The sequence below is a fragment of the Saccopteryx bilineata genome, chromosome 3, assembly GCF_036850765.1.
Source record: "Saccopteryx bilineata isolate mSacBil1 chromosome 3, mSacBil1_pri_phased_curated, whole genome shotgun sequence".
Classification (NCBI taxonomy): Eukaryota; Metazoa; Chordata; class Mammalia; order Chiroptera; family Emballonuridae; genus Saccopteryx; species Saccopteryx bilineata.
The window spans coordinates 222,940,449-222,966,480 of NC_089492.1; the positions used below are offsets into that span (position 1 = coordinate 222,940,449).

General features: G+C 43.9%; 1 protein-coding gene across 3 annotated transcripts in view; it reads right to left on the reverse strand.

Annotated features, from left to right (window-relative positions):
• Positions 1–26,032, reverse strand: part of AK5 (adenylate kinase 5) — a 245,648-nt gene that overhangs the window by 19,695 nt on the left and 199,921 nt on the right. For all 3 annotated transcript variants that reach the window (XM_066268868.1, XM_066268867.1, XM_066268866.1), the window contains 2 exons: positions 6,080–6,243; positions 3,660–3,776 (listed from right to left, as the gene is read on the reverse strand). In XM_066268868.1, the coding sequence (XP_066124965.1) occupies positions 3,660–3,776; positions 6,080–6,243 (281 nt within the window). The remainder of the gene's footprint in view (positions 1–3,659; positions 3,777–6,079; positions 6,244–26,032) is intronic.

Genomic DNA, 26,032 nt, shown 5'->3' on the forward strand with positions numbered 1-26,032 from the left:
TATCACATGACCTCATTCATTTGAGGAATCCAAGGAACAATGAGAACTGAGGAACGGAATTGAGACAGAGGAGGGATCAAAGGGACCAGAGGAAAAGAGGACAGAGGGAAAGGGGATGATAGGATGGGATAAACCTGAAGGGAAGGGGGGAGGGAGCTGTAGGGAGGGGGACAAGGGAGATGTTGAGGGGAATAGGGGGTAGGGGGATGCATTGGAGGGGACCTTTGAATCTATGTAAACACAATTAATTAAATTAAAAAAAAAAAAGTTTTCCTTCCAGCATGTCCAAACAAATTAATGACCTGTCCTGACCCCCTGGGGGTCCTCTCAGAGCTCTTGGACCCGAAGTTCACAGACAGGTAAGTGTGAAATCACCTGGTGGGGTGTAGCCATCTTGAAGCTTAAACCTCAATAAACATTTTTGACCCTGCAGCAGTTAGAGCTCATCTCCCATTGTATTTTAATAGTGTGTTTACAGAAGTGCCAATCCTCGCTAGGCAAGGAGAGCCTCCAGGGCTAGCGCCTCCAGCCAGGCAAGGCCTAGGTCTGAGGTGGCAGGAAAAATGCTCTGCTCCTGTTACTCATAGTGTATCCCTAGGAACCTCGTCCACAGCCTGGAAGCCAGCGGGAAGATGAGCATAAACAAAGCTTATAAACACAATCCATGGGAGAATGAATATTGTTAAGATGTAAAAACCACCCAAAGTGAGCCACAGATTCAATGCAATTCCCATTGACATCTCAATGGTGTATTTTTTTCAGAGATAGAAATATCCATCCTAAAATTCACACGGACTCTCAATGGACTTGCACACAACTGAAAAAGAATGGAGCTGGGGGTTTCACACTTCCTGATTTAAAAACTTATTTCAAAGCTATAGTAATCAAAACAGTGTGGTACTGACATAAAGACAAACAGATCAATGGAATAGCATAAGGAGCCCAGAAATAAACTCTCATGTATGGTCAATGATTTGGATAAGGGTGCCAAGACTATTCAATGGGGAAAATAACAGTCTTTTCAACAAATGGTGTTGGGAAAACTAGGTCTTAAAGAGCTATTTATACATTCATGTCCATAGCAGCATTATTTACAATAGTCCCAAAGTGGAAGCAACTTAAGTAGCTTTTGAAGGATGCATGGATTAACAATGTATTATTCAGCCTTAAAAAGGAAAGAAATTGTAAAACACATTACAACATGAATGAACCTTGAGGACATTACGCTAAGTGAAATCAGCTAGTCACAAAAGGACAAAAACTATCTGATTCCAATTATATGAGCTACTTAGAGGAATCAAAGTCAGAGACAGAAAACAGAAAGGTGGTTGCCAGGGGCCGAGGGAAGGGGAAAATAGGGAGTTAGTTGTTTAATGTTTGTAGAGATTCTTTTTTCTTTAATTATAATTTTTTAAGATTTGTTTTTCAATTACTGTTGACGTACACTATCCTACTAGTTTCAGGTATACAACATAGTGATTAGACATTTAAATATCTTACAAAGTGATCACCCATATGTAGAGTTTCAATTTTGCAAGATGCAAAGCATTCTGGAGACTGGTTTGGACAACAGTGTGAGTGTCCCTAACACTACCAAACTCTACACTTAAAATGAATTAAGATGGTCCGTTTTATCTTATGTATTGTTTACCATGATTTAAAAAAATGTAGAACAATCTTCCCAATCCCACTCTGTATAAATGTCGTTGATTTATATTGAAGCCTGAGCTCTTCAAGTGGTTTGTTTAGGGGAAAAAGCTCGTAGAATTCTGCAGTCTGAGTCCCCCACCCCCATTAGGAAATGCCTGGAAGCACCACAGTCACAGGCTCTGCTACACAGTCCGTTTCTCCTTTCCCACCCCGCCCCGACGGAGGCTCTGAGGCTGAGGCCAGCTGGGGGGGGGGGGGGGATCAGGCCTCACCATTGCCAACTATGCCAGGGAATATTTTCTTTGAGTCTGATTGCAAGCAGGAAACCTTAGGGGAAAGTGAAGAATTGATTTTTAAATATTTAAATACTGCCTGACCTGTGGTGGCACAGTGGATAAATCATTGACCTGGAATGCCGAGGTCTCTGGTTTGAAACCCTGGGCTTGCCCGGTTAAGGCACACATGGGAAGCAACTATGAGTTGATGCTTACTGCTTCCCATCCCCTCTCCTCTCTCTAAGATGAATAAATACAATCTTAAAAAAAATTAGATACCATTTAAAGAAGTTAACTAAAACAGAGGCTGAGAAGAAGGTAGAACAACCCACCGGTGGACATACAAATACAAGTCACCATAATCAACACGGCAGTGCTGGGGGTGGATGGAGACGGGCCCCGTGTCTTAGTCTTACCAGCTGTTGTCACGTACCAGCTGCGTGACCACAGGCAAGTCATGTCACCTCTCTGGGCTTAATCTATCACCTTTAACGGGAAAAAAAATACCTCTTCTATCTATCTAAAAAGGTTATCGAAACATATATAACAAAATGACATTATATATGAAAATGTTTTAAAATTAGTCAATAGAGAGATTTACATAAATATCACTTCTTGTAGGCTCTGGAAGTTTTGTTAAATAACTGAAGACAACTGTCTTTCTCTTGATGGGACCATGTAAAATTAGGGGTAATGTACTTAAACTGTGTAGCACAGGACCCAGCCCAGAGTTGGCTTAATAAATGACAGCTATGATGGTTTTTATCTGCTGTTGTTCCCCTGTGAGTGGCCCCTCCTCATGAAGAGGGTGGGACACGGGGCAGTTGTGATGGTGGGAGGTTACAGTGGCACATATAATTGATTCTGTCTGTCCAGCATCCATTCCCTGCCATCTTCTAAGGGCATTCCTACCTTTCCTTAGGTAATTTCCCTTCCCTTTCTTAGTCCGCGTGGTTCAGGTGTGGCGCCCATCCTCCTCCCTCCCTGGTCCTCCAGGCTGGATCAGGATATTTCTGGACATTCCGTCATCTTTCCTGTGGCCTCAGGGATTGGTTCAGTGATAGGCCCATGACCATTATAATAATCCGGGATAATGAAATGCAACCCTGGGTCTTTTTGTTGGACTCTTTAGCAAATAGGAACATTTGTCTGTGAGGTCACTAAACTGGTGGAGGCTGAGCCTGGAACAGGGAGAAAATGAGGCAGACATGAAGGAAAGCCAATCTAAGAGCTGGAAGGAGACGACTGATGAACAAATTTGAATATACAGATCCAATCAGGTCGGACCACTCCTGGACTGTTTAGTTAGTTACTTGAGCAGATAACTCCACCATCACAACTCCTTCCATCTTTTTTTTTTTTTTTTTTAAGATTTTATTTATTGATTTTACAGAGAGAGGAGAGAAAGGGGCCAGGGAACAAGAAGTATTAAGTCACTGCTGCTTCACTTTAGTTGTTCACTGACTTGTCATATGTGCCCTTAGAAGGCAAGCCCAAGGGCTTCGAACCGGTGACCTGAGCGTGCCAGGTTGAGGCTTTATCCACTGCCCCACCATAGGCCAGGTACCCCTCCCCCCTTTTTTTCCTTTTTATCCTGATACTTTGTGTTGAGTTTCTGCCACTTGTAACTAAAAGTTTTGATTCATGTAATTGGGAAGGCAAGAAATTTCCAATTTATCTCCCAAACTCAATGAAATCCCCTGTTTCTTCTGGGATAATCCCCATAACACTCACCCTGCATCCGAACTCCTTGCCTTGCTTCACTTCCTGAGGATAGCCGTCGATCAGGAAGCCCTTGGTGTGGCCGAGGCTGGCCAGCATGGCCTCCTTCAGCAGCTCCAGAATGATGCCCTGCGGCAGAGGGGCAGTGGTCAGCACCTCTCTTACAGATGAATCAGCATTGCCTCGGGTCCCTTAGGTCGCCCCACTGGGAGGGAGAAAGGTTCCGAAAGTACTGACAGCAGCCAGCAGTATACCGTATTTCACTTCTAAGTCTCACTCTCCCCCCGACACACATTTTCATGTCTATGAAATTGATACGTATCTTACAATCAATGCTGGGCATAATTTAATTGTTAGTGTTTTTTTCTTACTGGTATATTTTTACTAGTTATATTTTACTGGAGTGCCTTAAAACAATGGCATCATCGATTAAAAAAAAAGATAGCGGTTATATTTCACATGGCAGCAACCCATAAATTAGGCATTAATGGCAATTTAAAACTAGATAAAACACTCTATAAAAATGTATTTTACTGTTAATTTTTTTTCCAGTAAATATTTTATAAAATTTGACATCCACTAACTTGAGAAGACTGTCCATAGATATGAAGCATTTTCTAGTAATATCACTTTCTCTGTTAAAAACGTTGATTTGACCTGTGCTGCCGGCAAATAAAGGAGGAGATGGGTGGGTACTTGGGAATGGAGGCAGGAACAATGCAGCCAGCTGCCAAAGTGTGGAGTTCCCTGTTCCCTGCTCCTGGGTGCCCCCTGGCTTTGGGCAGGGTCTTGGCAAATGCAGCCATCGCAGGGTTGGTCAGAACTATCCCTAGGTACTGGTTAATTAACTCTTCTTGGAGGTTACATTCTAGTGAGAGAAACAGATAATAGATGAACCAAGAAATACATAAAAAAGAGTCAGCAAGAAAGACCCACTGGAACACAATAAAAGCAAGGCCAAGAGATACAGGGTGGTTAGAGAGGCATGTTTGATAAACTGTGACATTAAAGTAGGGCTCTGGGTGAAGTAAAGGAGCAAACCATGTGAATATATATGAAGGAAGAGCATATAGGCTGAGGAAATAGTAAGTGCAAAGGTCCTGAGGCAGGAACAGACTGGCCTGGGGGAGGAACAATGAGGAGGACAGTGGCTGAGCAGGTGTGAGCAAGGTGAATGGTGGGCAATAGTGCTGGAGAGGTAGCTGGAGGCCAGAGTCTCAGGACAGACTCTAAATTTCATCTGAAGTGTAGTAGGGAGCCACTGGAAGATTCTGGGGAAGGGAATAACACAGTTTGATAAACACTTTCAAGAAGTTGTTCTGTCTGCTATGAAAAGAGTGAACTATAGGGAGAAGAGAGTGGCCACAAGGAAGCCAGGTAAGAGGCAATTGCAATGGTTTATTTTATTTCATGAGGGCCATCCTGTCTTCCAGGTGGGAAACAGACTGCAGCTGGTTAGGGAGGAAGCAGTAAGCTCTGTTAGCTACTAGTAGTGCATTGTACAAGCGCCATTTACAGGCCCGGGGACTTAGGATGGCAGAAATAAAATTTTTTTCTTCTTCCTTCTTCTGCCCCCCCCCCCCCACTGGAGTAAGAGCGGGGTGGGGCAGGGGTGTGTGGCACAGACAGACAGACTTCTGCATTTGTTCAACAAGGATCCACCTGGCATACCCACCAGGGGGCAATGCTTGGGCCATTTGGGGTGTTGCTCTGCTGTAACTGGAGCCATTCTAGCGCCTGAGGCGGAAGCCATGGAGCCAGCCTCAGCACCTGAGGCAACTTTGCTCCAGTGGAGCCTTGGCTGCAGGAGGGGAAGACAGAGAGAGAAAGGAGAGGGGGAAGAGTGGAGAAGCAGATGGATGCTTCTCCTGTGTGCCCTGGCCAGGAACCGAACCCGGGACTTCCACACGCTGGGTAGATGTTCTACCGCTGAGCCAACCGGCCAGGGCAGGAATGAATATTTTTGAAACTCATGACATTCAGTTTCTCAAAGACGGATGGTGACTTGAAAACAAAAAAAGATTATAGAAAAAGATATGTAAAAAGATCCATGTTCTTTACTTCCACTATACAAGGAAGATACCGAATTTCAAGACAATGCTATCATAGCTCCCCAAATAATAGAAACTTTGTTTCTTACAGAGGATTGTAATTCTAGGCTCTCTTGTATCAGGCTCATCTCCGCTTTAAAGATTTTAATTGTAAAATGGGGCCCAGTTTTGGGGTGAGATATGCAATGGGCTGTCAGGGCAGTGAGACAGAGGAACCTAAGCCCAGTCAACATGGACCTCCTGCCTGCCCCTGGACTACTTCAAACGAGAAACAAAATACAGCTATTTTCCTCTTGGGTTTCTTTGTTCCAGCAGCTTAGATGAAATGCTGGGGGACACCAAACCGCCCCCCACCAGCCAGCAATGGCAGGGACTGCTTACTGAAGGCACCGGGTCTCCGCGTTCCATGACGTCTCTGATCAGTTTGCTTCTTTCAGACTCTGAGGACAGCTCATTATGCAGGAGCTCACTGGTCGAGATATGTGTGAATCCGTATTTTTCTGCCAGTTTTTCACACTGTGTGCCTTTGCCAGAGCCTGGGCCACCTGGAAAAGAAGTCATGCAACGGACATGCACCCCAAATCTGGTGCCTCATTTTTTACTCCATTCACCATGGTGGGCAAGCCTCTGCTTCATTCACTGAGCAGGTATGCAGCACTTAGGATTTACCAGGAACTGCGCTGGGAGACGTGGATAGAATGGAGAATGGGTTACAGTCCTTACCCTCGAAGAGCTTCGTTTCCATGGAGGGGGCAGGCGTTACGGCTCAACGACAAGCAGTTACTATAGGTGGTCTAGTAGGGAGGAGTTCAGGCTGCTACAAGGTCTCAGGGGGGGGATGCAGGGCTCCTTGGTGGTAGAGATACAAGGCACTGCATCTGCTCAGCTGTAAAGCACTGACCGCAGTGCCTAATAAAGAGTGAATGCTCAAGAAATGCTAGCTCTTAATTTTTTGAAAATAAATTGCTTTCCTTTTCAAACAATCACAAAGTTACAGAAGACTTGTAAGTAGAATAGAAAAACTTTGAAACAATTGAGAATGAGTTGCCAACCTGATGCCTCATCACTAGTGAACACCTGGTGTCATTTCCTTTGAGAAAGGAACCAACCACATGCTTCTACATAACTGCATCTTCAGATTCCATTCAAATTTCAATGAATTGTCTCAACTTAAAGCCCTAAAAGCCAATGAATCAGGTTCTTTTTTTTTTTTTTTTTTTTAAGCGAGAGAGACAGAGAGGGACAGATAGGCAGGAAGGGACAGAGATGAGAAGCTTCAGTTCTTCATTGCGGCACATTAGTTGTTCACTGATTGTTTTCTCCTATGTGCCTTGACCGGGGGGTTCCAGCAGAGCGAGTGACCCCGGTTTAAGCCAGCAACCTTGGGCTTCAAGCCAGTGACCTTTGGGCTCAAGCTGATGAGCCCATGCTCAAGCCAGCGACCTTGGGGATTCGAACCTGGGTCCTCTGCTTACCAGTTCGATGCTCTATCCACTGCACCACCACATGGTCAGGCAGATTAGGGTCTAAATTGTGTGAACCTTCAGTTGTAATGTCCTTCTGGCCTCCTTCGATATGGAACAGTTCTTTTGCATTTTCTTGACACTTTAGTAAAGTTATTTTGTCATGCCCCTCAATATAATTTTCTGCTGTTTTCTGGTTGTTATTATCAATTCTGATATCTGCCATATTCCTTTGATGAGCATTATACCTCTTTTTCCTTGCTTCCCCAACTTCAATTAGTTGCTAAGTTGTAAGATTTTATATCTGAAAATAATGATAGCCAAGACCTTTCTGCACCAGTGCTCTAAGCATTTTATGTGCATTAATTTAAAATAGTCTTAAGAATCAGGCACTCTTAATATCCCCACGACAGATGGGGAAGCAAGGACCCAGAGAAGTCAGCTCAACTGCCTCAGGCTGGCGAGGAGCACATCTGGGAGTTGAAGGCCGGACTCTGGTGTCCCCTTCCTGCTCCCCCTCCATACCACAGTCCAGGTCCTCATGCTCGTGGCTTCTCTGTGGGGGTGGGAGCAGCTTTGTCTGGAGTCCGGCAGACCTGCCAGCGGGTGATTTGCCTGAGAAGCACGCCACTTCCCAGCTAGTACTGGCTTCCTATTCCTCACAGAATAGAATCAACCTCCTCTGCAGGGCATTCCACCTGCCAGAATCTAGCTGCATGGAGCCTCTCCAACCTTTTTTTTTTTTCATTTCTCATCCTTGTCCAACACTGCATGTCCATCCGCACACGGTCCCTTCAATACAACATGCTTTTCCAGGCCACTATGCTCTTGCTCCTCAAAGTCTACAGCCTGGAAGGCCTTTCCTCCTCTTCACTGCTCCTGCCATAAATCAGACCTCTCGCCCTCGCCTCTGTTGCAGTGGGTGCCCTCTCCTGTCTGACACGTGGTCTCCAGGTCCCTCACTAGCACAGCACCCTGCACACAGTAGGTGCTCCATGAATACCTGCTGAATCGACGTCTTCCTGTTAAAGGGAATACCGAACATTAAAACGCAACGCATGACTGAGATTTTAGCATGGTAGTGAGGGTGTGTGATTACTCTCCAACTTCCATGGCTTGCCTCTCTTCATATTCAAAGCTCCTCTCTGGGGATACTGGGCAACTTCCCTCTTGAGGAGCAACATGAGTTGTTGTTTCTCATTAGTAGAAGGGCCTCTCATTCCCTCTCCTTTGCCTCAGCAGAAAACAAACAAAAGGCCCCCATTTTCTCTTTCTGTTCATCCACACAGGTGCTCTCTGCCAAGTGCAGAAGGTTCGGACCCCTCCCGTGTTGTCCCGGATGGGCTGGATGTCACAGGGAAACAGCAGTTACAGAGCTCTCCAAAATAATTCAGGCTACTTAGCAGGAGCAGGCAACGGCCAGCTAACGCTACACTTGCCCCAAGTACTCTGGTGCCCGTCTGCCGAGATAACAGAAACGAAGAGTGTGGGGGCCAGAGAAGACCGCTCAGGGAAGACGCGCTTCCGGATAAGTGAGCACGGGGAGCAAGGGGTGAGCCCCTGCAGAGGCCACCAGGGCTCCTGTGACGGCATTTACCTAGAAACCCTTGTCCTGGGAAGGCTGGAAGCCAGTCATGTGGAAAAGATATTCTCAGACTCAGTTGACAAGGCCAAAATGCTGTGTTCCAATTAGCTTTTTTCCTTCGGCATCCTACTAATACTACTATTATAGGTTTTGTCCCTCTAAAATGTTAGTTAATAAATCTCGACACAAAGGCAATGAAAAACCTTCGGTTGAAATGAACAGCAGCTGCGTGAAACAGCAGCGCTGCCCCGTTGGAAAGCTGCTGTGGCAGCAACAGCTGCAAATTCCTTGCATGCTTTGGCCAAATGGCGCCGGCACAGTGGAATTCTAAGTGATCTGCACAATGCCTTGATTCTCCCATAGCTCCGAACTGGGGAACAAAGTGGTTTTTATCACTGCAGCAAAGGCCCGACAGCTGCCAGTGGGAATATGAGTTTTTATATTCTGTCACTTGCATGTTGTCTTCTAGGTCTTAACTTACGACTTTTAAATAAAAACCAAGGGGGCCTTGATATCCCTCCAGGATAATATGCTGCATAAAAAAAAACTCTTTTGAGGTGCCACATATGAGAAGAGTGGGTTGTGTTCTCTAGTGACAAGATGATTGATAGCAGATGAGGAGCTGTCACATTTATGTCATCTCACTGATTTTTAAGTTATCATTACTTAAGGCGTAAACCCTCCGAGCAAACCTATACTCAATACCTCATGGTGTGATTCACAAAGAGAGTCTGGAAAATGAGAGTCTGTTTCAAAGGGGTCTGTCAACACTCCAAAAAGCAAGCAAAAAAAAAAAAAAAAGAAAGAAAGAAAAAAATCTTTGTTCTTAACCTTCAGTGTGATTTCAATTTTGTTTCCTGTAAGGCCAAAGGTGGTATATTGTGAGAGTGAAAATACTGTGAACCCCCATTTCACAGCTTGGTGTACTGTCTCCCCCTACAGTTCCCACAGCGCTCAATGGAAAGGGGAAAGGAAGGGACAGAGTAGAGGAAAAGAGGAAGGAAGGAAGGAAGGAAGGAAGGAAGGAAGGAAGGAAGGAAGGAAGGGAGAGAAGAAGGATAGAAGGAAAGAAAGAAGAAAGGAAGGAAGAAAAGAAGGAAGGAAGGGAGGAGGGAGGGAGGGAGGGAGGGAAGGAGAAAGGAAGAGGTGAAGGAAAGAAGGAAGGAAGGAAGGGGAGAAGAAAAGAAGGAAGAAAGAGAGGAGGGAAGGAAGGAAGGAAGGAAGGAAGGAAGGAAGGAAGGAAGGAAGGAAGGGAGGGAGGGAGGGAGGGAGGGAGGGAGGAAGGGAGGGAGGGAGGGAGGGAGGGAGGATGGAAGAAAGGAAGAAATGAAGGATGGAAGGAAGAAAAGAAGGAAGGATGGAAGTGAGGCAGGGAGGAAGAAGGAGAGGGAGGAGCAGCTGCAGGAGGCGTGCCCAGCCCGGGGACCATGTCTGGGTTCTCACTCAAGCATGCTCTTTGAGGCGGAGCTGAAACCAGCTGCATCACTCAGCATGCTCACCTCAGCCACTGTGTCCAGAGTGCTTTATTTTCATTTTTTAAATTTTATTTATTTATTTAGAGAAAAGCAGGAAGATAGAGGGACAGGAATATCGAGCTCCTGTATGTGCCCTGACTGGGGATTGAAACCAGCATCCTCTGCACTTTGGGACAAAGCTCCAATTAACCAGGCTATCTGGGCAGGGGTTTCCAGGGTGCTTTTTATTTACTGGAGTAATCCTCTCTTAGGAGATGCCTCCTGGACTCATTAGCTGGGCCCTGCAAGCAAATGTTGCAGGGTGCTTGGCCTCAGGGTAAAGAGGAGGACGGGGCAAGAGTGGTATTATGGCATATTCTGTGCTCAGAAGCCCCAACAAATAACCATGTCAGGTAGGTAATTAGCTAACCCCCAATGCAAACAAATGCATGTATGTAAGTTTCTGATATAATTTTATTTTTAAAGATTTTAAGGCCCTGGCTGCTTGGCTCAGTGGTAGAACGTCAGCCCAGCTTGTGGAAGTCTCAGGTTCAATTCTCAGTCAGGGCACACAGGAGAAGCAACCAACTTCTTCTCCACCCTTCCCCTTCTTCTTTCTCTCTCTTCTGCTCCCACAGCTATGGCTCGATTCGTTCAAGCAAGTTGGCCACAGGCCTGAGGATGGTGCTAAAATAGCTCGGTTGCTGAGCAACAGAGCAATGTCCCAGATGGACAGAGCATTGCCCAGTAGGGGGCTTGCTGGGTGGATCCTGGTGGTGGCACATGTGGAAGTCTGTTTTCTGCCTCCTAGTCTTTAAATAAATAAATAAATAAATAAATAAATGATTTTAAATAATAATGGCAAAGATCAGGCTATAATGCCCTTTGTTGGCATTTTATTGTATCTTATTAACTGTAGGCTGTGACCTGGAATTAAGTTTGAGCCTATGTATACAGCTCTTCATTTGACAAATATCTGTTGGGCAGCTAGTACAGGTCAGACACTGTGCTAACAGCGGAATAAAGGGACTTAGAGGCTTTATCTTTGCATCAGAGAATTCACCTGCTAAAGGAAGGATGACAGGGAACCCAGGGTCCCAGAAGCGTGACAGGGCTGTGATTCTGCCTGTAAACACCACTGCAGGAGCCCTGGGGGAGACTCCTCACCCAGGCAGGAAAGGGTGGTCGATGAGCATGAGCATGCACAAGTACTTTCGGCAACACAGGGGAAATGAGGAAAAGAACAGAAGAAGGCTGAGTTTGGTACATTCAGTGGAGGGCCGAGGAGCACAACAGCCCAGCGGAGAAAGGCGGGAGGAGAGGCATGCGATGCGGTGTCGCTGGGAAGGGACTGGGGCGAGGGGGTCTCCCCCACCCCCGCACAGTCTGGAATATGTAGATTATTAAATTCATGCAGGAAAGATTTCACAACAGGACTCCAGGTAAATTTGCAGGTACCATTATAAACACTAGGAACAGTGAAACTAAGTAAGGGTTTAAGACAGGGGAGGCCAGATCGCAGCAACAGGAGTGATTTTAGGCTGGGCTGGCTGGACTCAGGAAAGGAAGTCACAGGAACAGAAGTGAGCTAAGAATTCCTTGAGAAAGTCAGAAAACCAAGCTAACTGGAACATACGATCTAATTTCATAATAGCTTTTAATGCTTCTTGGCCATTATATTCCTCTTGCTGAGACCAAATTGTAATGTCCACATATGGATTCTAATATATTTCCTCATTGTCCTCAAATCCTTAAACATAGTCTTATTTCTCTCACTCTTTTTTAAATTTTATATTAATTTTTTTTTTTTTTTTTTTTTTTTTTTTTTTTTTTTTTTTTTTTTTTTTTTTTTTTTTAGTGAGAGAAAGAGAGAGAGAGACAGGAAAGGAGAGAGATGAGAAGCATCAACTCATAATTGCGGCACCTTAGTTGTTCATTGATTGCTTCTCATACATTCTTTGGCCGGAGAGCTCCAGCTGAGCCAATGACCTTGAGCTCAAGCCAGCTACCATGGATCACACTGAGGATTCCACGCTCAAGCCAGTGACCTCGGGATTCTGACCCCGGGACCTGAACGTCCCAGGTTGATGCTCTATCCACTGTACCACCACTAGTCAGGCTATTTCTCTCTTACACATTTCCAGTCTTCTTATTCACTAAGAAGGTGAAGATTGTCTCTTTCCTCAACATTTTCAATATATATGTTTCTCCTATCCCTTCTTGCTCCTATTTGGAAGACTTTACACGACTACGTATTTAGCTAGCCTAAAGCTAACTTCTCCGCTTTGGCTCTTGTAACATTTTCCTTCATAGCACTTTTCACAGTGTATAACTATATATAATAACTAAATATAGTATAAAATAACTACATATTATATATAATAAATATATATGTATAAATAATTATGTGTGTGCATATAATTTGCTTAAAGTCTACTTGCTATATTAGACTCTACGGTCAACAAGTATATAGTATAGGGGTATGTTTTGCTCACCATGGTGCTCAAACACAGTGACTAAAACACAGTAGAAACTTTGTAACAGTGGCTGAAAAAATAATTTACTGATGAGTGAGTCCTCTCCTCCTGCCTGCTCCAAACTCCTCACCGGCTCTTTCTTGTGCACATTACATTTGTTCCTCTCAGTTGGCACCACCTTGTCTCTCTTCTGTATGTCAACATACTTGTTTCTCTCAAATGCAAATAAAAATATTGCCACCATTGTCTGCATCCTCTACTTCAGTGGTCCCCAACCTTTTTTGGGCCACGGACCGGTTTAATGTCAGAAAATAGTTTCACAGACCGGCCTTTAGGGTGGGACGGATAAATGTATCACGTGACCGAGACAAGCGTCAAGAGTGAGTCTTGGATGTAACAGAGAGAATCTGGTCATTTTAAAAAAATAAAACATCATTCAGATTTAAATATAAATAAAACGGAAATAATGTAAGTTAATTATTCTTTCTCTGCGGACCGGTACCAAATGGTCCATGGACCGGTACCAATCCGCGGCCCGGGGGTTGGGGGCCACTGCTCTAGTTGTCCTGTAAGGACTATAAGTCTTTCCTCTTTTTCCCTACAGCCTAAAACTGCCTGTTTCCATTTCTTCCTTTTACTGTTGCAAGCTACTTCCTTTTGTTGTTGACTCTTTTTACTCTTGCAAGCTATCTCCTACCCTCATCACTCTCTAAAATTGATTTTTTAAAGTTCAACTGTATTTGCATTATTGTCATATTATTTAATGACCTTCTTCTAATCTTTACTATCTTTGACTCTTTAGTAGCATTTATACCACTGATAAACATCTTCTGGGACACACAGTTTACCTGCAATCTCTTCCCACCTTTTCAGGGTGAGGCTCACAGAGTAGAAACAGCCTTACGTTGGAGTCCCCACAGAACCTTGCATAGTGTCCCAGACAATTGTTAAATAGGATCAATGTCTAGGAGTTATGTGGCTCCACAAAAGTGACAACTCTTACTGCCTTTTACATAAAAAGAACACTGGCCGAAGGACTCAAGTTCTAGGTTCACATCTCAGACCAGCTGGTTGCATGATTTTGATCAAAGTACTTATCCTCCTTGAGCTTCAATCTCTTCAATTACAAAATAGAAATAATCATAATGCCTATTAGTTGTAGAGACAAAATGAGGCAATACAGGTAAATTGCTTGGAACAGTAGCTGACATAGTGTGACACTCAATGAGTATAGTGATTATTATGTTAAATAAGGCAGCTAGTGGTGGTGAAACTGAACCGTCCTCCCAGCTCCAATGCTCCGTGCTTCTACAAAGATTAGACACAGCACTTTTATTCTGTCGTACCATTTAACATCTCTAAGGATGGATAGTCTTCACTGTGATAGCTTGTGAAGGTATCAAATATTTTTTCAAATCAAAAAATCCTATTTTTAGATAATCCTCAGAGTTGTTTTAAAAAATCTACCAGATTTCTAATTCTTGAAACATTTCTTTCTCTCTGAATGAAAATAGGGTCGAGGATGGGTTCAGGTTTTTATGATTTGATGATTCCCTTCAGAGAAAAGCTGTTACGCCTTCAGATCATGAGCTGATTGTGCCCTAGGAATGACCCTCAACTACTGTGGGCCTGTGAGTCAGTCTGTAAACATTCTGGGTCTGGGATGAGCTGTGTCACCATGCCCAGTTTCAGCTGGCTGTTGCTAGGAATTGACTTCCTCTGACCGGAAACAATTAAGAAAAATAGATCTTTGTCCTCAGACAGCATCTCTATTAGTCTGAAATGTACTGCTGCTTCAGGTTATTTGGTGCTAGGATGAAACAGGCCAACTGATAGGGTCAGCTGAAGGTTCTACACACTGGTGGGATTCAAATCATTCAACAACCGGTTTCTGCCCTAATAACTGTTTTAAGTATCAATATAAAAAAAACCCTGATATACTGAAAGGTAGTTTATTATTTTATGCATTTAATACTTAAATAAGAACAATAAAAGAGGTACACAAACTAGATTGTTATAAGAAAGAATTTTAAAATAATGAAAAATATTAATACCTGACAAAAAATAAATAAACTGTTACTTAAGGTTTCTCCATATTGCTTCTTGATTGGCACCCTCACTTGCAATTATTTGCACCTATGGACAGAATGAACATTACTACAGGCACTTAGAATACACTGTTGCGCAGACAAATGTTAAAAAGAGTAAGGAGTGTAAATTTGTGATTTCCACATTGGGCGGCTGCCCAGGTGCCCACCTTAGAACCCTGATTCCAAGTGCCATTTTAATAACCAGTTCGCTGAACTCAACAAAAAATTAGGTATTGGTTCTGTCGAACCAGTGTGAACCGGCTAAGTCCCACCACTGGTTCAGTAAGAGAACTTTATATGGGACCAGAAACTTATGGATGGCAGGGACTGTGCCTTATTTGTCAATACCTGGTGTACAGTAGGCACTCGATAGTTGTTAGATCAATGAATGAATGAATGCATGAATGAATGGTGGACAAAGTGGGAGCTTGAGGGAGGTAGTTCTATACGCGCCATTGGAAATTAGGAGACTGTTTCTGGATCGTTCCCGCGTTGGACGAGCTGAGTGATCTTAAGAAAGTCACTTTATCTCTGGATGCTAGCTTCCTTGTCTATGAATCAAAGAATCTTGGGCTTGTTGTGTTATTTTGTAATATTCTTCATAAACATTCCAGCTTCCCTTCCACAGTGCTTCTCCCTGAGGAAAGATTATTCATCCCCACCTTTTTTAACTTGAGTTTCCAAGTGACTTGCTTTGGCTAATGAAATGTGGGCAGAGGTAGACTAGATATGTATCATATTTAGGCAGAGGTATTTTTTGTTTTGTTTTTTAGGCAGTACAAGGTTTTCCATGTCTCTTTTCTCTTTGCCATGGTTCTGGCAATGTTTTAGACAGTAGGGAGCCAATCAGCACGGTTACCAGAGTGAAGTCCAGTTCACGATTGATAAACATGCAGCATTAATCCAGAAGAAGAACAAGAAAAGGAGGAAGAAGAGGAAAAGGAAGAACAAACATCTTTGTTCTTCTATTGATACATGACAGAGCTTTAGGAAGGTTCATTTGTTACTACAATATAACTTAGCTTCTTCTCACTGAGACTCTCCTCAAACTGACTGTATCAGAATCACCTGAGGTATTAAAAACTGTCTTGAATCAGTCAATGTGTGAACCTCTGGGGTTGAAGCCTGGGGATTTTCTGTTTTAGAAAGTTCCCCAGGGGAAAAATATACAGATCTCTGCATTTTACTTTGAAATGTGCTAGGAAAAAAGCTGCATGATGGGTGGGTGGAAGGAGAGACATGTGATAAAGCAAGTTAGGTGGTGGCTAGATAGTGTTCACTATAAAATTCTTTCAGCTTTGCTGAATGTTTGAAATCCTTTCAAAATAAAAAATAGGATCTTTAAGAAAATTCCCCTGCTGAGTCTGATGATTAGCTGAATTTGGAACTTCTAGAATAGATAATCTAAGGAATGAAATTTACTGTGAACTCCCAAAGGTCACTGCAGGGAGTCTTTGTTGATATTTAATATTTACAATGTAATAACGCTGGGATAATGGTTCTATCAAGAACGAATAGCTTGTCATGATGGTTAATAAAAATCCTCATTGCCTCATCAATAGCAGGGCCATCTTCTCTCTTACAGATGAAAGGAACTTTCTGTTTTTTCTGCATCAAGCCTGAGAGGATAGGAGGGAAACTGACCTATTTGGAACCAATGGAATGGTTCAGAGACACACATGTTTGAGATGTCATTGAAGACTGTTCAGATAAAGGCATCTGGTTCCCAATGCTTTTGACTTGATGTTTGATATAATTAGTATCTTCTCTATGTCTCTTATTTTAATAATTCATTTAATCCTTACAACTATTTGAAGTAGGTGAGATTTGTAACCTATTATGCAGATGAAAAAACCATGCCTAAGGGCCCACTATGCCTTGGTAATGGCTGAGCGCTAGAGCTTCTCATGGAAGGAAATCAGACAGACCTGTTCGGAAATGCACGACATAGTCTTCAGTCACCCGGGGGCGGGGCTTCCTTGTGGCGCCATGGGGTTGCCCAATGAAATACAGGGCACCCAGTTCAATATTGATATACTTGCACTAATACTATCATTGTTTATCTAAAATTCAAACTGAAATAGGTATCCTGTATTTTTATTTGTTAAATCTGGTAACCCTATGAGGCCCCACCACTTATTAGCCTTGAGACTTTAGGGACATGATTTCATCTCTGCTTTGATACCTCTAACAGTCTATGATTTTGTACCCACCACAGGCAAAGAGAGACGTAAAATGTCTAATCAAGATAAGGCTCTGAAATTGGATTCCATGACTCTTAACTCTCATATCAACAGGATATAAGACAAAGAAGGATCAGATCATGGGTAAAAGAAAAGGTCAGGGACCATGATGGTGATTCCTAAACATTTCTGCCCCCGCTGCTAGGTGAACTCCTATAGTCCATAGCACCGTAACCTCACCTTCATCCTAACCCCATCTCTCCTACCCTGTCTCCAACCTACCCCATCTCCACCCTATATCATCTCTATCCTAGACCACCTCCATCTCCACCCTAAGCCTGTATCATCCTACCTCACCTCCATCCTACCTCACCTCCATCCTAACCCACCTCCATCTCCATCCTAAGCCTATATCCAAGCTATCTCATCTCCATCCTAACCCACCTCCATCTCCATCCTAAGCCTGTATCCATTCTACCTCACCTTCATCCTAACCCACCTCCATCTCCATCCTAAGCCTGTATCCACCCTATCTCATCTCCATCCTAACCCACCTCCATCTCCATCCTAAACCTGTATCATCCTACCTCACCTCCATCCTACCTCATCTCCATTCTAACCCACCTCCATCTCCATCCTAAGCCTGTATCCACCCTATCTCATCTCCATCCTAACCCACCTCCATCTCCATCCTAAGCCTGTATCCACCCTATCTCATCTCCATTCTAACTTCACCTCCATCTGACCTCACCTCCATCTTAACCTCATCTCCATCCTAACCCCATCTCCATCCTACCCCACCTCCATCCTACCCCACCTCCATTCTTACTCCATCTCCATCTTATCCCACTTCCATCCTAACCCTACCTCTGACAGAGACAGAGACAGAGACAGGATTTCCAAGCTCTTCATGAGGAAACACCACTAAAAAACCAAAAACTGCTTTTGGCTTCTTCACCCAGTGGTCTCCAGGGCCTGTTTCACACAACTCACCCAGCTTATAAACTGGAGACTTCTAAAAATTACTTCATCTCACTCTGCTTGTTTTGGTCTCTAAATTCTTAGACTTCATTGTCTTTTCCAAATTCTCCTTAAACTTCCGAAGCCACCTTACTTCCTTTTTTGTAGCCCCTTCTCCTGTGACCGCAGGCATGCATTAAATCAGGGATCTCAAACTCGTTGCCATGCGGCCCGCCCACCAATTTTGTGCAGCCCGCAGACTAATCAAACTTTGTGGATTAATCTGCGGGCCAGTCTGCGGGCTGCACAAAATTGGTGGGCGGGCCGCATGCGGCCCGCGGGCTGCGAGTTTGAGACCTCTGCATTAAATGAAGGTAATTGGCAATTTATAAACTTAGTCTCTCCCTTCTATTTGCCTTCTATTATAGAAAATAGTTTTCCTTACCTGTGAAAGAAATATATGTTCCTACTGAAGATATAGATAATTCAGAAAAGTAAAAAGAAAGAAAAATTCTCGTGACCCTGGGGTAACTGCCAAAAATGCATTTCTGTTTCTCTGCAGCCTTTTCTCTACACGTCATTTTCTGGTTTGGTTTTCATTGGGAATCAGTCTGCTCTGATATTTCTCTTCTTTGGGTTTCTTTATTCTCATCTGAAAATAAGTTTGTGGGCCTTGATAAATTCCAAGGTCATTCTCAGCCCTACCAGTCTTTGTTTTGTTTTTTGTCAGAGAACTTGGAGAATATTTGTGTTTGCAATCTATTTTTGTACTGTTAATGGAAGTGAGGATATTTAAGACAGGCAGGGGCATATTGGTGAGCGTTAGTTGGATTATATCTGGCGTTTTATGTTCAGTTTTGGCCCACACCACAAAAACTGAAAGTCTTCTATGCTATGATGAGAATATAAAATTGGTACCACCTTTCTGAAGGGCAATTGGTAATATAAATTAAAAATTCTTAAAGGTTCCCACATTAATGAATTTATCCTAAGGGGGAAAATTACTGTTTGGTTATATATATATTCATGACAGCGTTATTAATGAAAGCAAAAAATCAGAAGGAAATGTACCACAATTGAAATAAACTGAATAAATTATAATATAGCAAGACAAAGGAATAGTATGCAGTCATTTAAATGATGCATTCAAAGAAGACACATACAAATGAATACATACAGTATGATTCCATTTATATAAAGTCAACAAATATCTGTGGCATTCTTTGCAGGTGGCAATGAATCGGAGGGGGCTGAAAGGAGCCTTCTGGGATGCTGGTTGTGTTCATAGCTGTCTGCACGGTAGGAGGATGGGTATGTCCACTTAGTGAAAATTCATCAAGGTAAACACTTATGATTTGAGTATTTCAGTTTAATTACCAAAATTTTTTGAAAATTACATAGAATATTCAGTTTTGCAGTTTTGGAAAGATGTCTGAGGCATTATGTTAAGTGCAAAGAGTAGATTCAAAGTTGCATGATCTCATTTTGACGAAAAATGTAGTTTTGACCGAGTCTTAGAAAGACCTGAAAGACAGTAGCTCCACCAGAAAGACCTCACCTCATCTTCAGGGGAGGGCAGGAGATGCAGCCAGTGCACTCCCCTGGGGCTCACAGCTAGGGCAGTCCCTTCCACGCTCACTGACAGTGTGGAATGAGAGAGAAGGGGTGGCATTCTTGGGGCTCTGGTGGGCAGCCCAAGAGGCACGACAGGGAAGCTCCTGAAGAAGAACTTCAAGAGTAGGGCGGCGGCCTCTGTCCACTTGCCAGGCTACTGTCCTGTCTTTGCGACTGGACTGTAGACCTCTTAGAGGCCCAGCTTAATTCTCCTGCTGCCATGGACACTGGTGGTAGCTCCACAGAAGAGTACCTTTCATCTATTATTTTGGTAAGCTCAATCTTACCAAGGATGATTAAAACCAAAAACTTAAAAAATAAAAAAGTCAAACCCACTTTCTCGACTGCCAGAAGGAGGCCTGCATTAGAATCTGCAGAAGAAACACAATTTCTATGTTCTCTTTCATTCTAAAAAATGAAACATAATGGTTTTTAAAGGGACACCTGGCTATTTGAGATATATACATTTACTAGCCTCTCTTACAGATAAAAGTGTCCTGTGACCAATGGGATAGAAGCAGAAATGGTGAGTACAATGTCCAGGAAATGACCTGAAAGGAACAAGGATGTTCTTCTCTTCTATTTCCTCTTTTCTGTTTAATAGACTTAGGACATAATGGCTGGAACACCAGCAGCTATTTTAGGATATGAGGCAACTCTGGAGAAGCCACCTAAAAGAGTAATAAAATATTTCCTTATTTCTGACAATGGGTGCTTATGTACCACAACCGAACTTAGAAAACTTGGGGATCGTAATCTTATCTGAGTTCTCATTATGTTACATTCCAATCCATCCATCCATCCATCCATCCATCCATCCATCCATCCATCCACCCACCCACCCACTCTGGCACTTATTCACTGTGAAACTTTGGGAAAGTCACTTAAAATCTGCCTGAGCCTCTATTTCTTCATCTGTAAAATGGGGAAGAAAATGAGTGGTGATGATTGGTGTGAGGATTAAATAAGATAAAGACAGCACAGTATATGAAACATAGTAAGTCACCAGTATACATTAGTTTCAATATTGTTATGAAGTAATTAATATAAATATTTTTGTGTTACAGGATGGAGGCTTTGACTTAATTGTCTTTTCAGTTCACTTCCTTGGGGCTTTGTCTCTGTTGTACGTGTTTCCAATTAAGAGAACAGTTAGCAATGTGTCAGCTCATTGGTTACTCACACTTGAAGTGAACAGAGAACAAATATTTTGCCATTTAAAAATGTATAATAAGTGGTAGAGCGTTGGCCTGGCGTGCGGAAGTCCCGAGTTCGATTCCCGGCCAGGGCACCCAGGAGAGGCGCCCATCTGCTTCTCCACCCCTCCCCCTCTCCTTCCTCTCTGTCTCTCTCTTCCCCTCCCTCAGCCGAGGCTCCATTGGAGCAAAAGATGGCCCGGGTGCTGGGGATGGCTCCTTGGCCTCTGCCCCAGGTGCTAGAGTGGCTCTGGTCGTGACAGAGCAACGCCCCGGATGGGCAGAGCATCGCCCCCTGGTGGGCATGCCGGGTGGATCTCGGTCGGGCGCATGCGGGAGTCTGTCTGACTGCCTCCCCGTTTCCAGCTTCAGAAAAAATAAAAATAAAAAAAAATAAAATAAAAAGATTGAGTCCACAGAGCTTGGATCCAAATGCAAAGTTCTGGGTGGTCTCTCATCTTTAGTGCTGTGTCCCTCTATAGTCTGTAGCAAATGCCAATGTCCACCAATCATTTTTAGTGGTTCTCAGAATGAGCCAAAGAGGCTGTCAGTGAGTTAAGCCTGGAGATGTGACCTTGCCTGAGTAAACAGGCTGAGCTCCTGAAACTTCAGGAGGTGGTTCCATTGGTGAGTTAATGGCGCTTCCAAACAGATCTCAACAAATGGGCAGGGAGACCAGCAGTGTGAAGGTGTGAGGGCTCCATTCATCTTACCTGGTAAAACTCACTCACTTGTGTTCTTTTCTTTTTAGCAGTAATTTGCCCTTCTGACAACTCTTAATTAACTCAGCGACATTCTTTTTGAGGAAATAATTTAAAAAGTATTAAAAAACCCCACTTCTGGCATGTCATGCAGTGTTCCAAGGACTGTTTAATATCTTGCGAATCTCAGTTTTTATGCATAGTAAGCCCTTGATAAAGGTTTATTGATTTGGTCTGATTAAATGAAGAAAGTGTTTTGTTCTTTTTTTTTGTATTTTTCTGAAGCCGGAGACGGGGAGGCAGTCAGACAGACTCCTGCATGCGCCTGACTGGGATCCACCCGGCACACCCACCAGGGGGTGATGCTCCTCCCATCTGGGGTGCCGCTCTGCCGCAATCAGAGCCATTCTAGCGCCTGAGGCAGAGGCCACAGAGCCATCTTCAGCGCCCGGGCAAACCTTGCTCCAATGGAGCCCTGGCTGCGGGAGGGAAAGAGAGAGACAGAGAGGAAGGAGAGGGGGAGGGGTGGAGAAGCAGATGGGCGCTTCTCCTATGTGCCCTGGCCGGGAATCGAACCTGGGACTCCCGCATGCCAGGCCGATGCTCTACCACTGAGCCAACCGGCCGGGGCCTTGTTCTTGTTCAACATGACTTAGAGCCTTTTTGCAATAAGAAGGTTTATGTAATTAAGTAAATTCATTGTTATCACACAATGCCTGCATTTCTTCAACATCAGAAAGACATCCATGGCTTGTAAATGCATTTGAGGCTCTCTTGGAAAGTGGCCTGATATCTCTTCTCCTTTACTCTCTGATCCTAAACAACCTGGACTTTTAAAATATAGGTGTAAGCCCAAGAGAGTGCCAAACGGGCCTTTGTAACTGTATCCCTTCAGGGAGAAAGAGCTGTGGCAATGATGTGTCTGTGTCTAAGGCAGGGATGGCTTCACCGTGAGAGCTGGGAAGTCAGATAGACACTTATTTCTCTCTGTGAACCCAGCCTAGCTTGTGAGCTGCCTGTTCTCACTTCATATTGGAAACTCAATCAAGTCTAGCCTGGTTTTCTTAGTCTAGTCCAATAATATCTGATAACCTTGATAGTCAAGTTTTGCTACAGACTGAATGTTAATATTGCCCCCAAGTCATATGGGAAGTCTTAAAGCCCAAAGTGATGGTGTTAGGAGGTGAGGCCTTTAGGATGTGATTAGGTCGAGAGTGGGGCCCTCAAGAATGGAATTAGTGCCCTTATACAAGAGGACCTGGAGAGCTCTCTCACCTCTTCTAGGATGTGAGGACGCAGCAAAAGACAGCTGTCCATGAACCAGGAAGCAGGCCTTCCCTAGTCACTGCACCCGTCAGTGCTTTGATCTTACACTTCCCAGCCTCCAGAATGGTGAGAAATAAATTTCTGTTGTTTTTAAAGCACTCAACCTATGGCATTTTGTTGTAATAGCTTGAGCAGACTTACACAAGTTCAAAGTCCAGTGTTCACGTCACGGCTCTTCCTCCACCTCCAGGGTTTTCTTTGCCCTCCCCCGTCCTGGCTGTCCCCAAGACGGCTGAGCCCCTGAGGCGGACCCCTTCCCTTCTCCTTCCAGCCCCTGACTTAGAGCCTCCCGCTGGGCCTCCGATTCACTCCTCTTTGCCCAGTTCTGACAAGCACCCCGACTTCCACTGCAGGCATCGCTTCCCCTGCTGGGTGCAGCGAAGCGTTCAGAACTTACCCAGGACCACAAGAACCCAGAGCAACAAGGGCTTCTAATAGATGCACCCCGGTTTCCCTGACCCCTTTCTCACATTTGTGAGGCTATTTGCTTTTGAAAGGACAAGTGAAAATAATGCACAGGGGACTCTTTTCCTCCAAGCTCTCCTAAATGTTTAGTCTGGGTTCCACATACCTGCTCAACCCCTTCCTCCCCTGCCCCAATTAACACTAGGGTGGTGGTTCTCTGAATGCGGTGCACGAACTGTGGGGGCCCCTTATTTTCACAGCACACTAAGAAGTGTTTGCTTTTCACTGATGGTGCAGAAGCAGTGGTTGTAACACTGTTGTGAGGTCAGGGCAGCAGTATCCAAGACTGCCAGTCGTGTATTCTTCACCACTGTGAACTCTCAGCACAAAACAAAAGTAAGATGCCCCTGTTGCTTAAGAATGCCCACGATGCAGCAGTAAAAAAAGGTTGAGTTTATTCTGACTGTTACGCACATCTCACTGTAATACCCTGTGTGACAGAATGGGAGCAAAGGGCACTTCACACAGTGGGTGCCATGGTTTTCTTGGGAAAGCGCTGTGTGATTGAGTTGCTTTAACTGGTTGTTTTTTAGCTGAACACCATTTTTACCTTCTGAAAAACCAACTAACAGATAAACTACAGTTTTTCAGACTTACGTATCTGGCAGACATTTTCCTGAAAAGAAACAGAGCAAACTGTCCCTTCAAGGAAAGCGACCAGCAGCACTGGTTGCTAATGAGAAAACCCAAGTTTTCTAGCCCCGATCCATCCCTTATTCGTGAATTATTTAAGTTCCTGATGCCTTACTTGAAAAGTCAGGACAGAGGTAATACTCGCGGAGCCGACAAAAGCAGTAAATAAAGTGTAAGGAATTTTTATAGTACCTGGCTGTGTCAAGTGTTCAATAAACTTTGACTTCTATTACAGTATGTCAGGTTAAAACAATCTGTTTTTCATTTTTCCCAAAATTGTTTTTAATTTTTAATGTAACCAAATATGTGAATCAACTCCACCAAAAAATTCAACCTGAGACTCAAGAAACTACTCTAAAAATTAGACTTATTCATAGTTCTTTAATAACAAGACAATGAAATGAAAATCGAGCTATAATGAAATAATGACAGGCACTTAAATCGAGCTATAATGAAATAATAACAGGCACTGAAATATTAACTTTTGAGCAAAAATTCTCATTGTCCCAGTTTTCCTTCAGGAAATAAACAGGACTAGTTGTGCGGTGGTTAAAAATGCACAGAATAACATAGAACTATTGTATCAGTGCCTCTTAAAGCTTCGGACTTCAAAGCACTTTGTCAGCACCAAGGCCGAGGTACACATGGCCATCTGTGTCCGACACAATGAAAGTTCAGGCCATTGAATGGTGTCTTCATTATTATGTCATTAGTATCAGACTCATTTGTGAAGTCAAATAAATGATTTACCAAATTGAAGCACTTCTACCAAAGCTTTGGAGAGGAATTAATGGAAATTCAGGTCATGTTACATTTTGGGCACAGGCAAGCAATGAAGATCAAACAAAAGAAAAAGAAGCCAAAATAGATAATGAGCAAGAGATTAAAATTTAAAAAAAGAAAAAAGAAAAAGTAGAGAAACGTAGGAGAAAATGTTGTGAAAACTAAAGGAGTCTGTTAGTGGGAAATAATGAGAATATTTTTACTTTCTAAATGATTTTTCATTTAGATTTTTCATTTAGTAATGATTGAGTTTCAGTCTTCTATATTGTCACAATTCTTATATCTTGTGTGAATAACCAAAGCCCGTGGGACTCTTTTCAATCCTTTTGATCATCAGGCCCTATCCTGTGAAATCCCTTATTTGTCCTTTGGAAGGTATTTCTCTATAAACAGCTACTGAGCTGCTTTCTTCATGAACAAAGAGGTAATATTTATAAAACATTCCAAGGGCCAGCTATGTCCACCCTTCCCACCTCTGGTCTGCTTTCCCGGAACATTTTTTCCACTCAGATGACAGGTATTCCCTACCTCCACCTGTAACTATTTCGCAAATAAACAAGAGACGGCACCAGCTTAGGGTGGTGGTGGTGAGTTGCTGTCGCTTGTTCTCAGTGAGAGTGTAGCAGCCGCGTGGAGCAAGGAGCGTCTGATGAGGCTCATAATTAACCTGAGAACCATCCTGCCAGAAACAGCTACACAGCAGCCTGTCTGTCAGTTCCACTCCAGGAACTCTGATTGCTATTTCAGTTGTTATGGAAACTGACCTCACTGCTTCTTAAAAAATTCATTATTCCGGCCCTGGCCAGTTGGCTCAGCGGTGGGGCGTCGGCCTGGTGTGCGGGAGACCCGGGTTCGATTCCCGGTCAGGGCACATGGGAGAGGCGCCCATTTGCTTCTCCACTCCCCCCCTTCCTCTCTGTCTCTCTCTTCCCCTCCCGCAGCCGGGGCTCCATTGGAGCGGGGATAGCCTGGGCGCTGGGGATGGCTCCTTGGCCTCTGCCCCAGGCGCTGGAGTGGCTCTGGTCGTGGCAGAGCGACGCCACGGAGGGGCAGAGCATCGCCCCCGGTGGGCAGAGCTTCGCCCCTGGTGGGCGTGCCGGGTGGATCCCGGTCGGGTGCATGCGGGAGTCAGTCTGACTGTCTCTCCCCGTTTCCAGCTTCAGAAAAATACAAAAAAAAAATTCATTATTCCAACAAATATTTGCTGTTCTAGTAATTATGGGGTATCTAGAGAGTGACGCTGACACAAGGGATGGAGGAGTTCATAGGTGGCGGGCTGGTGATCAGAGACTTCACAGGGAGTCGGACCTTTCCTCTCACCTTAGGGCATCATCAGTAGGGGAAAAGACATGTCAAGTAGAATGATTGGCAAAAGCAAGACATGTTCAAGATATAATAATGATG